This window comes from Scheffersomyces stipitis, chromosome 4 (assembly GCF_000209165.1).
Source record: "Scheffersomyces stipitis CBS 6054 chromosome 4, complete sequence".
NCBI classification, from domain to species: Eukaryota; Fungi; Ascomycota; class Pichiomycetes; order Serinales; family Debaryomycetaceae; genus Scheffersomyces; species Scheffersomyces stipitis.
This window is the reverse complement of record NC_009044.1, coordinates 595,672-607,876: the sequence shown is the minus strand read 5'-3', so window position 1 is coordinate 607,876 and position 12,205 is coordinate 595,672. Positions and strand designations below refer to the sequence as shown.

The window sequence follows — 12,205 nt, the reverse complement described above, 5'->3', positions numbered from 1 at the left end:
CAATACGGTGGTACGCTTTGTACGGCCGTCAACCCACAATTAGCAAGAATCTCCTTGCCAAGAATGCCTGCTAACAAATTCACACGTTTACGTCAAAGAAACAGACATCTCGTAGTTTAAATCGTGCACTTCATATGAATATTCAATCTATGTATTATTTACCATTTTTCTTGCGCTTATCGCAGCAGCTTTTTCGCAGTCAAATTCTAGACTTTGTCGGGTTTGAGCTTCATCCAATAAAATTGCAAAGTGATGGTGAATATGTTCGTAATGAATGGACCGTAATGGCATCCCAACACCCTTCCATAACCATGTGTCAATAGCGAAGTCCAGAGTCAAAATTCTGATATTTTACGGACTCACTTTACTCTCTCACTCTCTGAATCTTCGCTCGCTTGGTACTGAAAAAGTCTATTTTATAGGCTCATTTACGTCCAGTTACTTCAATAAATCTCCCTTGTTCACGACAAATGCTTCGATCACAGCCATTGCAGCATACAATCTGTTTTCAGCTTCTTCAAACACAAGAGAACGGTCGCTATAGAAAACATCGTCGTTTACTTCTTCCTGATGTCTGGGCAAACAATGCATGAACTTCCAGTTGCTGTTGGCTTGACCGTTTGCAATCATCTCTGGGGTGATCTGGTAACCAGCAAACTGCTTCAACTTCTCGATCTTTTCTTCTTCTTGTCCCATGGAAATCCAGGTATCAGTGACTATGACATCGGCGTTCTTCAAGGCTACGGCAGGGTCGTGGACAACTTCAAACAGCAAATTTTGTTCCTTAGCTATTTCGTGAGCCTTATTGCCGACTTCAGTATCGAACTCGACACCTTGTGGAATTGAAACAGAAACATCAATGCCCAGTCTCAACGATGCAATTGCCAAATCATTAATCACATTGTTGGAATCTCCGATCCAGGCAAGCTTCAAGCCCTGAGTCTTGCCAAAGGCTTCTTTAATAGTAAGAATGTCAGTAATGGCTTGCAATGGATGGTACATGTCACACAACGAGTTGATAATAGGAACAGAGGAGTCCTTACACAAGTCAAGAATGTCCTGGTGTCTGTTGACTCTGGCAAAGATACACGAAGTCATGGAACTGATCACTTTTGTGGTGTCATACATCGATTCGTTAACTCCCAATTGGATGTCATCCTTACCTAAAAACATAGGTTGCGCTCCAAAGAAGGCTGCAGCACCTTCGGTAGAGATTCTGGTTCTGGTAGATCTCTTGGAAAACAAAAGGGCGACCAATTTCCCCAAGAGCTTCTGATGGTTTACTGGTGATGTTTCGCCAGATCTGACGATTTTTTTGAATCCAGCAGCCTTATTCACCAAAGAAGCCAACTCCTCGTTGTTCAATTGTATCATATTCACCAAATGACGAGGTTTCTGGCTCTTCAAGGTGGTAGCGGAAAAAAATCTCTTACTGCTAGCAGATTTAACGGTCATAATCATGATGTGATAGTGTTTGATAGTTGCTAAATGTTCAATGTTCTATATTCAAAAAGATTGAAAGAATTTCCAATTATATAAGTACAAAAATTTTTCAAAATTTGCCATGACTCACGAAAGAGGTAATTGGGCAATTAAGCGCGGTGAGCAATCTTCAGACTGAAAATTACCCCTACGAGCGTAATCTACAGTACATAATATAGGTTGCAACTATATGGAATTGTAAGTTTCTTGTGGTCGTGTCGGGATTTTTATAGAAAGAAAAGTCTACGTTACTGCTGAATGTCGAGATGTTGACTAATACTGGCTTCGCAAGTTGAGAGAATACTCTTATGGCTACATAAGAGGATAATACGGTAAGATCATCGGAATTGTGGTGGCCTGATTAGCAACTGAAAGATACCAGAATATCTTTTATATTCATTATGAAGATATATTAACCTTGAAGCCATATATGAGAAATCTATTCCAATCGAATTTGTGTTGTTAACAATGAATTTTATTTGTGTTACATTTGCCTTAACTTCTATGAATAATTGGGAACTGTAATATTTATATAGAATTGTTGTGAAAATCAATGATTTTGTAAAATTACGCAAAGTCATACAGAGCAGTCACAGCAATAAACAAGCCTATTACCATTTAATCCCAATATAGTTTCAAAGAGAAGAATTAAAGTAAAATCAACAATCTACATGTTCTAGTATTCAAGTATAATACTATTGATACAGGCTACCAGAGCCATTTATATAACACATAATATATTACAAAGAAGCTAGCTCAGTTCGTAAAGCATCCAACTTCGAACGGACCGTCTCCAAATCATTTTCTAGTTGTTTCTTTTTAGTCTCCTGTTCAAGCTTAGCTATTTCGAGTTGATGAATCGAATTTTTCATAGCTGTTACCTGTTCTTCTACTGTGAGTATCTCACGAAGTTCTACCTTCTTATTCTTGTTCCTTTTCGAGACACTATCATCAACTTCTTCGTCAGAATCTTCATCATCGTCAAGCTCAAAGTCGTACCTGTCGCTGTTGATAGAAAAGTTTGTGTTCTGCCGTAAATCTAAAGGCTCGTCTTCCGCCATCATATCTTCTGTATTGATGACTATATCTGTCTCTTCGTTTTCTTTCGGTTGTTCCTTCTCTGTTCCGTCGTCATAATTGTATTCGTCCGCGTATTCTGTTTTAAGCTGTTTCTTGAATTGTCTATCTGAAAGCGGTTCAAATCGGTTAGTTTCAATAGGAACGTACTTCTTCGTTTGCACCACTACTGGAACTGGTGTTACCACTAGCTTCTCGCGTAAACTGGCATCCAACAACTCTGGGTTCTCTACCACAGGATTGTTCTCTGGGTCGTCATCTAGCTCAAGCTCCATTTCATGTTCAGAAGAAGATTGCGACCTAATTCCAGATTTCAGACTGAATGCTCTCTTACTTGTGAAAACAGGGACACTTTGGAAGTTCTTTCGGTTGGATACGACTTTTGGTTGATCAAGTCTACTGAGCACGGGTAGCTGAATGCTACCTTCAGTTCCAGACTCTTCTTCATCGTCAAATGAGAGTTTTGTCCTCTGACTTGACTTCTTGCTGGAAATTATTTTCTTCTTGAAGGCTGTTGGTTGTTTGGTGATATTTTTGAGACCTTCGAGTTCTTCGAGAAGATTATCGTCCATTTTATGACAAGGATACAGGTTTCAAATAGGAATAGACACGATATTGAAGGTGGAGCTACAGAAAACTCAAGTATGTTGTGGTTGATGAAGTATGGAACAATTATAGTTGTTTTAGTGTACAATGATAGGAATGAATCACCAAAGAAATGCACTGAGAATTGTATGTATATGCATCCCTGTTGAATATGAACCTTCCAATGAAGTTGAATGGCTTCAAGAAGAGCATTCAATAAGTTAGTCGTCTCACTAACAATACCTTTGGCTTTCTTTCTTCTATTTCTACAATTCTCGTTTCTCGCACTGAAAAATTCTGAGAAAAAAATCCGATCTGAAATCATCGCTAGTCAGTAATAAAGTAAATATAACTGGAAAGCGAAAATCTCCAGAGCCTATTCTCTTTTTCAGTCACCAACTTTTGTTCACCCCAACTGACTCGCTAGCCTTTATATATATACCCCATTGAACATGGCTGAACTTTCAGAGAAGGCACACTTGCTTCACAGCAAGATGTTGGAGTCTCCTTCCTCTACTCTTTTCAACCAAGAAGAGCTTCAACAGATGCTCCATATATCGACTCCAGTAGAGCTTCTCAACCTTGCACAGGAGTTGATGAACAAAAAACTCGTTAAATTGGTTAAACAAGATGGTGACTTGAAGTTTCAGGCCGTTTCAACGACAGAAGCGAACAAAATCACCCAGATGACAGACGATGAAGCCATGGTTTATTCTTATATTGAAGCCTCAGGAAGAGAAGGGATATGGACAAAAACCATCAAGGCAAAAACCAACTTGCACCAGCATGTTGTTGTAAGATGCTTGAAGGCGTTGGAAAACCAGCGTTACATCAAATCTATCAAATCAGTCAAACACCCTACAAGAAAGATCTACATGTTGTACAACCTCCAGCCATCTATAGAAGTTACAGGTGGACCCTGGTTCACAGACTCCGAACTCGATACTGAGTTTATAGACTCACTTTTGACAGTCATCTGGAGATTCACTGCTTCCAAAACATATCCCACTGCATTCCAGCCTCCTTCCTCTGCCAACAATCCTATACAAGCTTCGTATCCTTCTAACCATACAGGGTTTGTAAATCTAGATGCCATTATGGAGTTCATCATAGCCAACAAAATCACCAATATCGATCTCGGACTCAACGATATCAGGTCTCTTTGTGATGTCTTAGTCTATGACGACAAGTTGGAACTCATCAGCCACACCACCGACACTTACAAGGCTACCTGGCAGAGTGTGTTAGAGGCCGGCTATGGCAGAGCGTACAATGAGGAAGGAAACGAGGGACTTATTCTGGCCACGTTACGTAAAAACTTGAACAACCAGCCGTTCACTGTATTTGAGCATTATGCTGTGATAGCAGAGAATGGAGAAGACTCCGATATCGTGTATATGGACGCATGGAGTCAAGACTAGTGTATAATATGTATATAGAATAGAAGAACAGTATTAATTGCGTAAATTTTCAAAAAATGTAAAACTTTAAGGAATCCTCCATAAACCTGTTTAACATCGGTATTATGCCTTCAAAATATTCAAATATGTAGTTCTCTTATGATTAAATGATCTTACTTCTCTATTGTACACCGTTTTTTGTCTAGTTCATTAATGGTTGCGAAATTTCACCAGAGATTTATTTCTTCATCTAAATAATAAATTGACCATTCTTTGTCTGATGATACATAACAATACTGTGATTGTTTTATGTCTAGAAGCTCTGAAGTAATTCATCGCTATCCTTCAAATGGACCATCCATTTCTCTACTATGGCTTTTGGCATTTAGTAAATTACCACTGGCAATTCTCTTGATAAAGTCGCACTCCAATTTTTAAAACATAGCGATCATTTTTCAACGCTACAAGTCCAAACCATCCTACAATCTGTTTCTTTTTCATTTGATTCTACCAATTCTTCAAACATGGCAGAAGGACAGTTGTCGTATAAGAAGCCATCGCTCCAAACTGGGGCTAATGGCCTGCGATCACAAGTTTCTTCTCCTCAACTAAATACTAATAACTCCAACAATTCCGTACCGGGCTCTCCATCAACACCTACGGTGGGGACCAGAAAGATTCTGTCGAGAAGAAAGGCACTTCAGGAATTCTATAATATTCAAGAAAAGGAAGATGTCAACGGATCAGAAAATACTCCAACCAAAAGCAGTGGCCATGACCAAAGTCAAAACAACAATATATCCAAGGGCCCTGAGAATATAGTCAATCTCCAGGATCCAGCGGAATTGGCCAGCTTTGTGAAAAACGCTTCAATCGAAGAAATTCTCAAGCTCAGAAACTCAGTATCGTCCAAATTGAACACTCACGATCTGGAAAAAAAGTCCATTATCTATGATAACTACTATGAATTGATCAAATTAAGTCAGACCTTGGAAAGTATATCCAATGCTAGACCACAGTTCCTGAACTCTACTACACTCAACGGTTTGGGAATCTACGAAGAAAACGGTCAAAATACTTCTGAAGCCAAAGATAGCGATTATCTTGAATCAACCCTTCTGGAGTTGTCTTCGTTTATCACTCTGGAACTGAGCAAGTTCAATGATAACTTCGAGACGATAGTTCAGAAACTACAGGAAAACAACACAAATGATTTTGATTCAGCGGCGAGCATTATATCGATTGTAGACGATAACAACAAGTTTTCTGCTGTTGATAGAAAGTCATTATCAGTAGAGGTGAACCAGCTTTTAAACAAAAAGCTTCTTGAACAATTGCCTGAAGACCAAAAAGGTCAGGTTATAACCGAGATTGAAACCATTCTCCAATCGCTAGATGTCCACAAGGACGAACTACTCATTCTACAACTCAATGATATTAAGAAGTCGTTGATTTCATAAATGCACCTACATCTATATTATCATCTCTATAAAATGTCATCCACAGTATGACTCTTGAACTTCTTACCTGCTCTATCTACAGCACGGAATTCGAACCTTGACCCTATCAAGGTGAACCCAACGCATTCGTCATCATGATCATCACTATCAGCTGCATTATTTTCATTTCCTTCTTCAATGGATATCTTTTTCGGTACTATTACATCGAAAGAAAAAAGGGTTCCTTTCTTGGGAACCATTCTGAAGCCACCCACCATTTCTGACGGAGTGAAACTCTCTTTAGACTCGTTCCATTCCTTGGACAATTCGCTACGTGGAACACATAAAATAAACGAAAATTGTGCATCTACTACTACGATGCCTCTGGTTCCCACCATATTTGTATTACGAGATTGCGTAACAGTTAATAGACAACCTGTGTAGTCAGCACTCAGCAATTTTGGAAGTAAAACAGACATAGTGGGTATGGTTCCATTACTAAACAACAAGTCGCCCATATATGACTGCCACAAGTGGCTGAGGTTGTTAAAGTCTTCGTATCTAGGTATTCTATAGCGTTTCAACATGGCTTCAATGGGAAACGGAATCTGTTGAGATTTGGCTATACATTCTCGATTATGTTTCTGGATCTTGTGGACAAGCTTCTTTTGATTGCTTGTGGTCTGTTTGATGTAGTTTCTGAGTTGAAGGCGAGCATTGTGTTTTCTCAGTTTGGTAATGGTCTGGGACTTGTCTGAAATTTCTCGGTGTAGTATAGACTTCTGTTTCTCTTTCTCTGGGAAAGTCTTCTTGAACACTATGACAGGTTTCTGGTCTCCACCGTGGGAGTAACGGGTGTCCAAAAGTTGCTCAATTATACTTTCAGAGTCATAGCAACGCAGGAGAAGATGTTTCTCCAAAATATTTCGTTTCTCCATGGAATTGTGCTGGTTGTGGAATGAAAGAGGTGAACTCATCTCTGGAATTTTTCACTTTCTGTCGCTAGAGAGGAACGTTTACCGAGAGACCAGAGAAGTAGTGCGACAATACCGAGATCTTTAGCGAGAGCAACTGCAAAATTTATTGAGATTAGAGAGATTTTAATGTGCAATAGTGGGAATCTTGGCGACAGTATTATATCGAATAATTTTTCAGATAGCATTTTTCAGATTCCCAAAACATATATATCATCTTGTCTTTGGCATGTTCTCTATAATACGAAGACGTCCAGTGCTGCAGAGAGCCATTTTAACGACTTCTTTAGTACGGAGAGAATTCCTTAGCAATGTCCAAGTACCGTTCCAGGATGATCTCACCTCCACAGATTTTGATGATTTCAACCTAGGAGACTTCCAGCACTACCAGGAGTCTCCTGATGTGATTGCAAAGAGGTACGAAATGATGAATGAAACTATACCAGAACCAGAAAAGTCAGACAAAAAAAGAATAACAAGCCAGCCCTATATTTCTACAGATACTTCAATTTCAAATCTACAAGATTTAGTCCAGCTCAAGGAGCCTTTGGTATTTCAGTCTAAATTGACAAGCCCATACTTGAATCTTGCTATTGAGCTGTATATCTACGACAATATGCCTAAGCCAGAAACTGACGATATCAACTACAATAGGTTGATGTTCTATGTCAACTCTCCTTGTGTAGTGATAGGCAAGAATCAAAATCCGTGGAAGGAAGTCAACTTGCCTTTGCTCACAAATTTGATGATACCACTTGTTCGTAGAAAGTCCGGCGGAGGAACGGTAGTTCATGATCTCGGAAATATCAACTACTCGTTCATGACAACAAAGGAGAAATTTGACCGATTCCAATTTGCTCACTTGGTCAGAGATGCTGTAAACTCGTCCGGCTTTGGAAAGTACCAGCTAGAAGTAAATGACCGTGGAGATATCACGACCACCAAACAAGAAGATGGAGTCAACTACAAGATCAGTGGATCGGCTTATAAACTCTCACGTGGAAAGTCGTATCACCATGGAACGATGTTGTTGAATCTGAGATTAGATGTATTGGGTAAACTTTTACACAGAGACGAGAACAAATTGGGAAAAGTCGATGCCAGCAATGTGATTAACTCGGTGAAATCAAAAGTGTCCAATTTGGAAATGGAGTCAGACAAGTTTGTAGAAGTCGTCAGCTCAGGATTCCAAAACGTTTATGGAACTGTTGAGCAATGCAATGTAGAACAAGCAGAAAGTGAAGAAGAATTTGATCAGAACGAATTATTTGGCTTGTCTGACTTTGTATCTGCAAACTCGACGAAGAATGTTAAAAAATTCACTATTGACGAGATGACTGAATTGCCTTCAGCAATTGTAGAGGTAGCTGAAGAACTCAAGACCTGGGCTTGGAGATTTGGGTCTACTCCCAAATTTACTCACGAATTGTATAACAACAAGCTAGGCTTTAAAGTCAAGTTTTTTGTAGGAAAAAATGCAAAGGTTGAAGGTTTCGAATTGTCATTTATGAATTTTACAGAAAGACCTATCTCAGAAGCAAAAATCAGAGACAGTTTTGAGTATTTGGAAACTTTCATTAAAGATAACAACTTGGAGTACACTGGCTCTAATGTTGCTGGATTTATCACCAATGATATCATTTCGGACTGGGTTGGCGAGTCTATTGATGGGACAGTGTAGATATATAAAATGTAATTTAAATGATGTAAATAGTGTAGAAATAAATATAGAAGCATAGATTGTTATTTAGTAAGTTAATGATATCGTATGTATACACAGTTTTCTATTATGTTCTCTGGTTATGGACCCTTGAGACCGTGGTTACCCTTGTAGTTGACGACTTCAGGGGCCTTCCACTTTTTCAACACTTCATTTTCATCGTCAATCTTATACACTTCAATACCCAAAGGTCTACAACAATCGACCATCTTCAGACCCTCCAAGTTGTCGCTGTCTTCACCCCAACCCCATTGGGATAAGTCTCCACCCGGACATGCAGAAATAGCCACCAACAAATCCTGTTCAGCATACAACTCAAAGTAGTCATCCTTTGTAGCTGGACATGCTTCCATGAAATACTGGTCGTATTCGTTCAAGCCGGTGACTTGGAAAACGTTCAATACATCATGTACGTCGAACTCAGTCAATCCATGAGGCAACACAGCTCTGGTCAAGTTGGAGTGACAGTGAAAGTCGTTGTCTTCTCCACTGATAAGTTTGTCGACATAAGGATCGCATCTTGTTCCCAAGGTGTCGTGCACTCTTCCACCCCATTCGTCATGTCTGGCCAGAAGAGAGTCTGCTGTGATTGTTACCAACGGACGCAAGTAGGGCAAGTTGGACCACAACCTGTCGAAAGTGGAAACATGGGCTGAGTGCAATTGTCTAGTACGGGCAGCCCAGAACCTCTCTCGAGGATTGTGCAAGTTCCAAATGTTCAAATCGCACACCTGAGGCCCTTCTGGAGTAGTGATTCTGAAGACAGACTTGGCTGGGATCTTGACGGCGATGGCAGAACGTGGTTCACACCTGTATTTCTCAACCAATGTCCGAGGAGCCTCGGCAATCCTGGTGTAGAGCTCTCTGTCAGCATAGAGAGGCGAGCCAGCATGGGGATAATAGGCTGGCTTGGGTTTGGGAACTCTGTAGGTGGTTTTCTGCGGAGTCTGAGAAGACCAGGCGTCGGTAGTTTCGGTAGACATTATCAATTGATTTTATAAGTTGTATGGAGTGCTTTCAGAGGTTGATCAAATAGGAGAAAAGACTATAGAGTATCAAAAGTAGCTGAGATCAAAGTTGTTGGAAAAGATCGAATTGAAAAATTTATAAGATTTAGCACCCAAACTATAAGAGGAATTTGCGACCCGATCGGGAACTTCTGCGGATCAGCCCGACGTTTATACAGAAAGGGGCAGCTGGAAAAGACGATAGTTCTATTGTGAACAGCAGAGAAAACAATTCAAATGCGATCCAAATGCATTTAAAATACAAACTCAAATTAAACCCTCTACTTACGGGAGAGTCCAAAGAATACCCAACAGAATGTCTTCTTGAAACATTCAAATTTAGATTGCTAGCACAGAATATCTGAACATTACGAATGGTGGTGGGTAGTTTCGAGAAATTCACGTGACTGAGATCCTGTATGCGATAATCGATTTTATTTATGTAGGGAAGAATTTTATAAGGTTTCTGAAGTATGGGGTAGAAAATTTGTGAGACATTAATTGCGATTTCCAGCTCGTTTAAGAAAGGTTTTACACCTAACAGCAAATGCTGCTCACGAACACATTGGAATGTAATTGGAATTGCAAATTCTTATTCATAGTACGTAGTCACATTCAAGTACTATAGGCAAACTTAAGTACATACTAACATAAATCCACAAATACATAGCTACCTATCTCCTTTTCCATTACACTTATGGTGCTACCCACATTCCGTTTGGTGCCGCCTGCAGTCAAGAGATCCTGCCTGCCTCTTAGCCGTAGTACACTCTAAATTTTTTCGGCACTTATTCTAGTCTCACTTTCACCCACTTCATTACCCCCGGATCCAAGTCTGGGGTAAAACTCTAGCGCGCTTTTCCGGAACACCTTATTTTTCACTGAGGGGTTCTCCGGTTATGGAATACTATAAAAGCTGGGAACAAGCCGAATCTTGGATTTTTGAAATACCCACTCTAATACCCTGAACAGTTTCAAACTACGGGTCTTCTAAATCTGCTGAGGGTTAACACTGAATATACTTTCTCTTCTGCTACGCTACAATATTCGTCATTGGCTTGAATTTTCACTATTGCACTTCACCTAAAAATGTACAAAGCTTCCAGAATCTGCACCCGTCACTTCTCGTCCACTTCTATGGCATCAACTAGTTATGGTTTCATCGGTCTCGGACAAATGGGACAACACATGGCCAGACACATCTACAACAAGTTGGAGGCTACTGATAAATTGTACGTTAACGACAATGTCGCAGCTGCTACCCAGTCTTTCATCAAGAACGTCACTGATGAAAATCCTGCCAACAAGGACGCCTTGAAGCCATTGAATCTGCTTGAAGAGTTCGTCACCTCCGTGGACGAACCATTGGACTTCATCATTACCATGGTTCCTGAAGGAAAACATGTGAAAGGTGTAGTTTCCGAATTGGTGTCACACTACCAGAAGAATAATGTCTCGGGAACCAAAACGACTTTTCTCGACTCCTCTACTATAGATATACCCACGTCTAGAGAAGTCCATGAATTTGTCAAAAAGGAGCTACCAGGCGCCGACTTCATAGACACACCTGTTTCAGGAGGTGTCGCTGGTGCCCGCAAAGCTACCTTGTCATTCATGTTATCGAGACCTAACAATGAGTCTATTTCTGCTGACTTGAGAACTCTTTTGAACAAAATGGGTGCAAATATTTTTGCATGCGGCGAGACGCACGGTGCTGGTTTAGCTGCGAAATTGTCTAACAACTATTTATTGGCAGTAACCAACTTGGCAGTAGCAGATTCATTCCAATTGGCAAAGTCGTTCGGCCTCAACTTGAAAGACTATGCCAAATTGGTTTCTGTATCCACTGGCAAGTGTTGGGCTGCTGTGGACAACTGTCCTATTCCAGGAGCCTACCCAAAGGAAAACAATTTGCCAGCTGATGTGAAATACGAAGGTGGCTTCATCTCCAAGTTGACCAGAAAGGATTTGGTGTTGGCTACTCAGTCTGCTGAATACGCCAATAGATTTTTGTATTTGGGAGACGTTTCTAAGCACTGGTACGACAAGGCTTGCGAAAGAGAAGATTTGGCTAACAGAGACTTGAGTGTCTTGTATGAATGGCTCGGAGAATTGGAAAAGGATAAAGACGGCAACATCGTTGAGCTTAGAAAATAATCGCCATAATGTGCAAGCAAGCCGAAAAGTTGTATATTTATTCATGAAAGATTTAGTTGTACGAATTGAATACCCATGATATTAATACTATTGTTACTGTAATAAATTCTACATATACTCGATATGCTAATTTTAGCCTTAATTGTAAGCAAATTGTCCAGCCACTTGACCAAGTTACTCTATCATGTAGCCAAGTTTGAAACCAGGAACTCCGGCCATGGCAGCAGCTTCTCTGGGTACAAACAGTTGTTCCACATTGGTTTTGGAAGAGTTGATACCGGCAACAGATTCTTGCTGGATCAAGGACGAGTTCTCGCTGGAAGTTCCGCTATTTTGGGAATTGTGCGAGCTCTGTGTATCTTGA

At 40.2% G+C, this 12,205-nt stretch overlaps 8 protein-coding genes across 8 annotated transcripts; 4 read left to right on the top strand and 4 right to left on the bottom strand. All coding sequences in view use genetic code 12, as the record gives it.

The window, feature by feature from the left end:
• Nucleotides 1-438: 438 nt before the first annotated feature.
• On the bottom strand, nucleotides 439-1,461 carry ARG3 (ornithine carbamoyltransferase; the record flags this gene model as incomplete). The annotated part of the gene is made up of 1 exon (XM_001384043.1): nucleotides 439-1,461. One exon carries the CDS (start codon nucleotides 1,459-1,461, stop codon nucleotides 439-441), a length of 1,023 nt encoding a protein of 340 aa, XP_001384080.2.
• A 761-nt stretch (nucleotides 1,462-2,222) lies between these two features.
• On the bottom strand, nucleotides 2,223-3,131 carry PICST_31363 (predicted protein; the record flags this gene model as incomplete). The annotated part of the gene is made up of 1 exon (XM_001384042.1): nucleotides 2,223-3,131. The coding sequence occupies one exon, from the start codon at nucleotides 3,129-3,131 to the stop codon at nucleotides 2,223-2,225; it is 909 nt and encodes a 302-aa protein (XP_001384079.2).
• Nucleotides 3,132-3,596: 465 nt separating this feature from the next.
• On the top strand, nucleotides 3,597-4,565 carry RPC34 (34-kDa subunit of RNA polymerase III (C); the record flags this gene model as incomplete). Its single annotated transcript, XM_001384376.1, has 1 exon — nucleotides 3,597-4,565. One exon carries the CDS (start codon nucleotides 3,597-3,599, stop codon nucleotides 4,563-4,565), a length of 969 nt encoding a protein of 322 aa, XP_001384413.2.
• A 503-nt stretch (nucleotides 4,566-5,068) lies between these two features.
• On the top strand, nucleotides 5,069-6,004 carry PICST_58094 (predicted protein; the record flags this gene model as incomplete). Its single annotated transcript, XM_001384375.1, has 2 exons — nucleotides 5,069-5,327; nucleotides 5,367-6,004. 2 exons carry the CDS (start codon nucleotides 5,069-5,071, stop codon nucleotides 6,002-6,004), a joined length of 897 nt encoding a protein of 298 aa, XP_001384412.2.
• A 26-nt stretch (nucleotides 6,005-6,030) lies between these two features.
• POP4 (rRNA and tRNA processing) lies at nucleotides 6,031-6,960 on the bottom strand (the record flags this gene model as incomplete). Its single annotated transcript, XM_001384041.1, has 1 exon — nucleotides 6,031-6,960. One exon carries the CDS (start codon nucleotides 6,958-6,960, stop codon nucleotides 6,031-6,033), a length of 930 nt encoding a protein of 309 aa, XP_001384078.2.
• Nucleotides 6,961-7,186: 226 nt separating this feature from the next.
• Nucleotides 7,187-8,638, top strand: PICST_58727 (lipoate ligase; the record flags this gene model as incomplete). The annotated part of the gene is made up of 2 exons (XM_001384374.1): nucleotides 7,187-7,413; nucleotides 7,438-8,638. The coding sequence occupies 2 exons, from the start codon at nucleotides 7,187-7,189 to the stop codon at nucleotides 8,636-8,638; spliced, it is 1,428 nt and encodes a 475-aa protein (XP_001384411.2).
• A 119-nt stretch (nucleotides 8,639-8,757) lies between these two features.
• PICST_45364 (predicted protein) lies at nucleotides 8,758-9,660 on the bottom strand (the record flags this gene model as incomplete). Its single annotated transcript, XM_001384040.1, has 1 exon — nucleotides 8,758-9,660. The coding sequence occupies one exon, from the start codon at nucleotides 9,658-9,660 to the stop codon at nucleotides 8,758-8,760; it is 903 nt and encodes a 300-aa protein (XP_001384077.2).
• Nucleotides 9,661-10,773: 1,113 nt separating this feature from the next.
• On the top strand, nucleotides 10,774-11,841 carry HIB1 (3-hydroxyisobutyrate dehydrogenase-like protein; the record flags this gene model as incomplete). The annotated part of the gene is made up of 1 exon (XM_001384373.1): nucleotides 10,774-11,841. The coding sequence occupies one exon, from the start codon at nucleotides 10,774-10,776 to the stop codon at nucleotides 11,839-11,841; it is 1,068 nt and encodes a 355-aa protein (XP_001384410.2).
• Nucleotides 11,842-12,205: the final 364 nt, after the last annotated feature.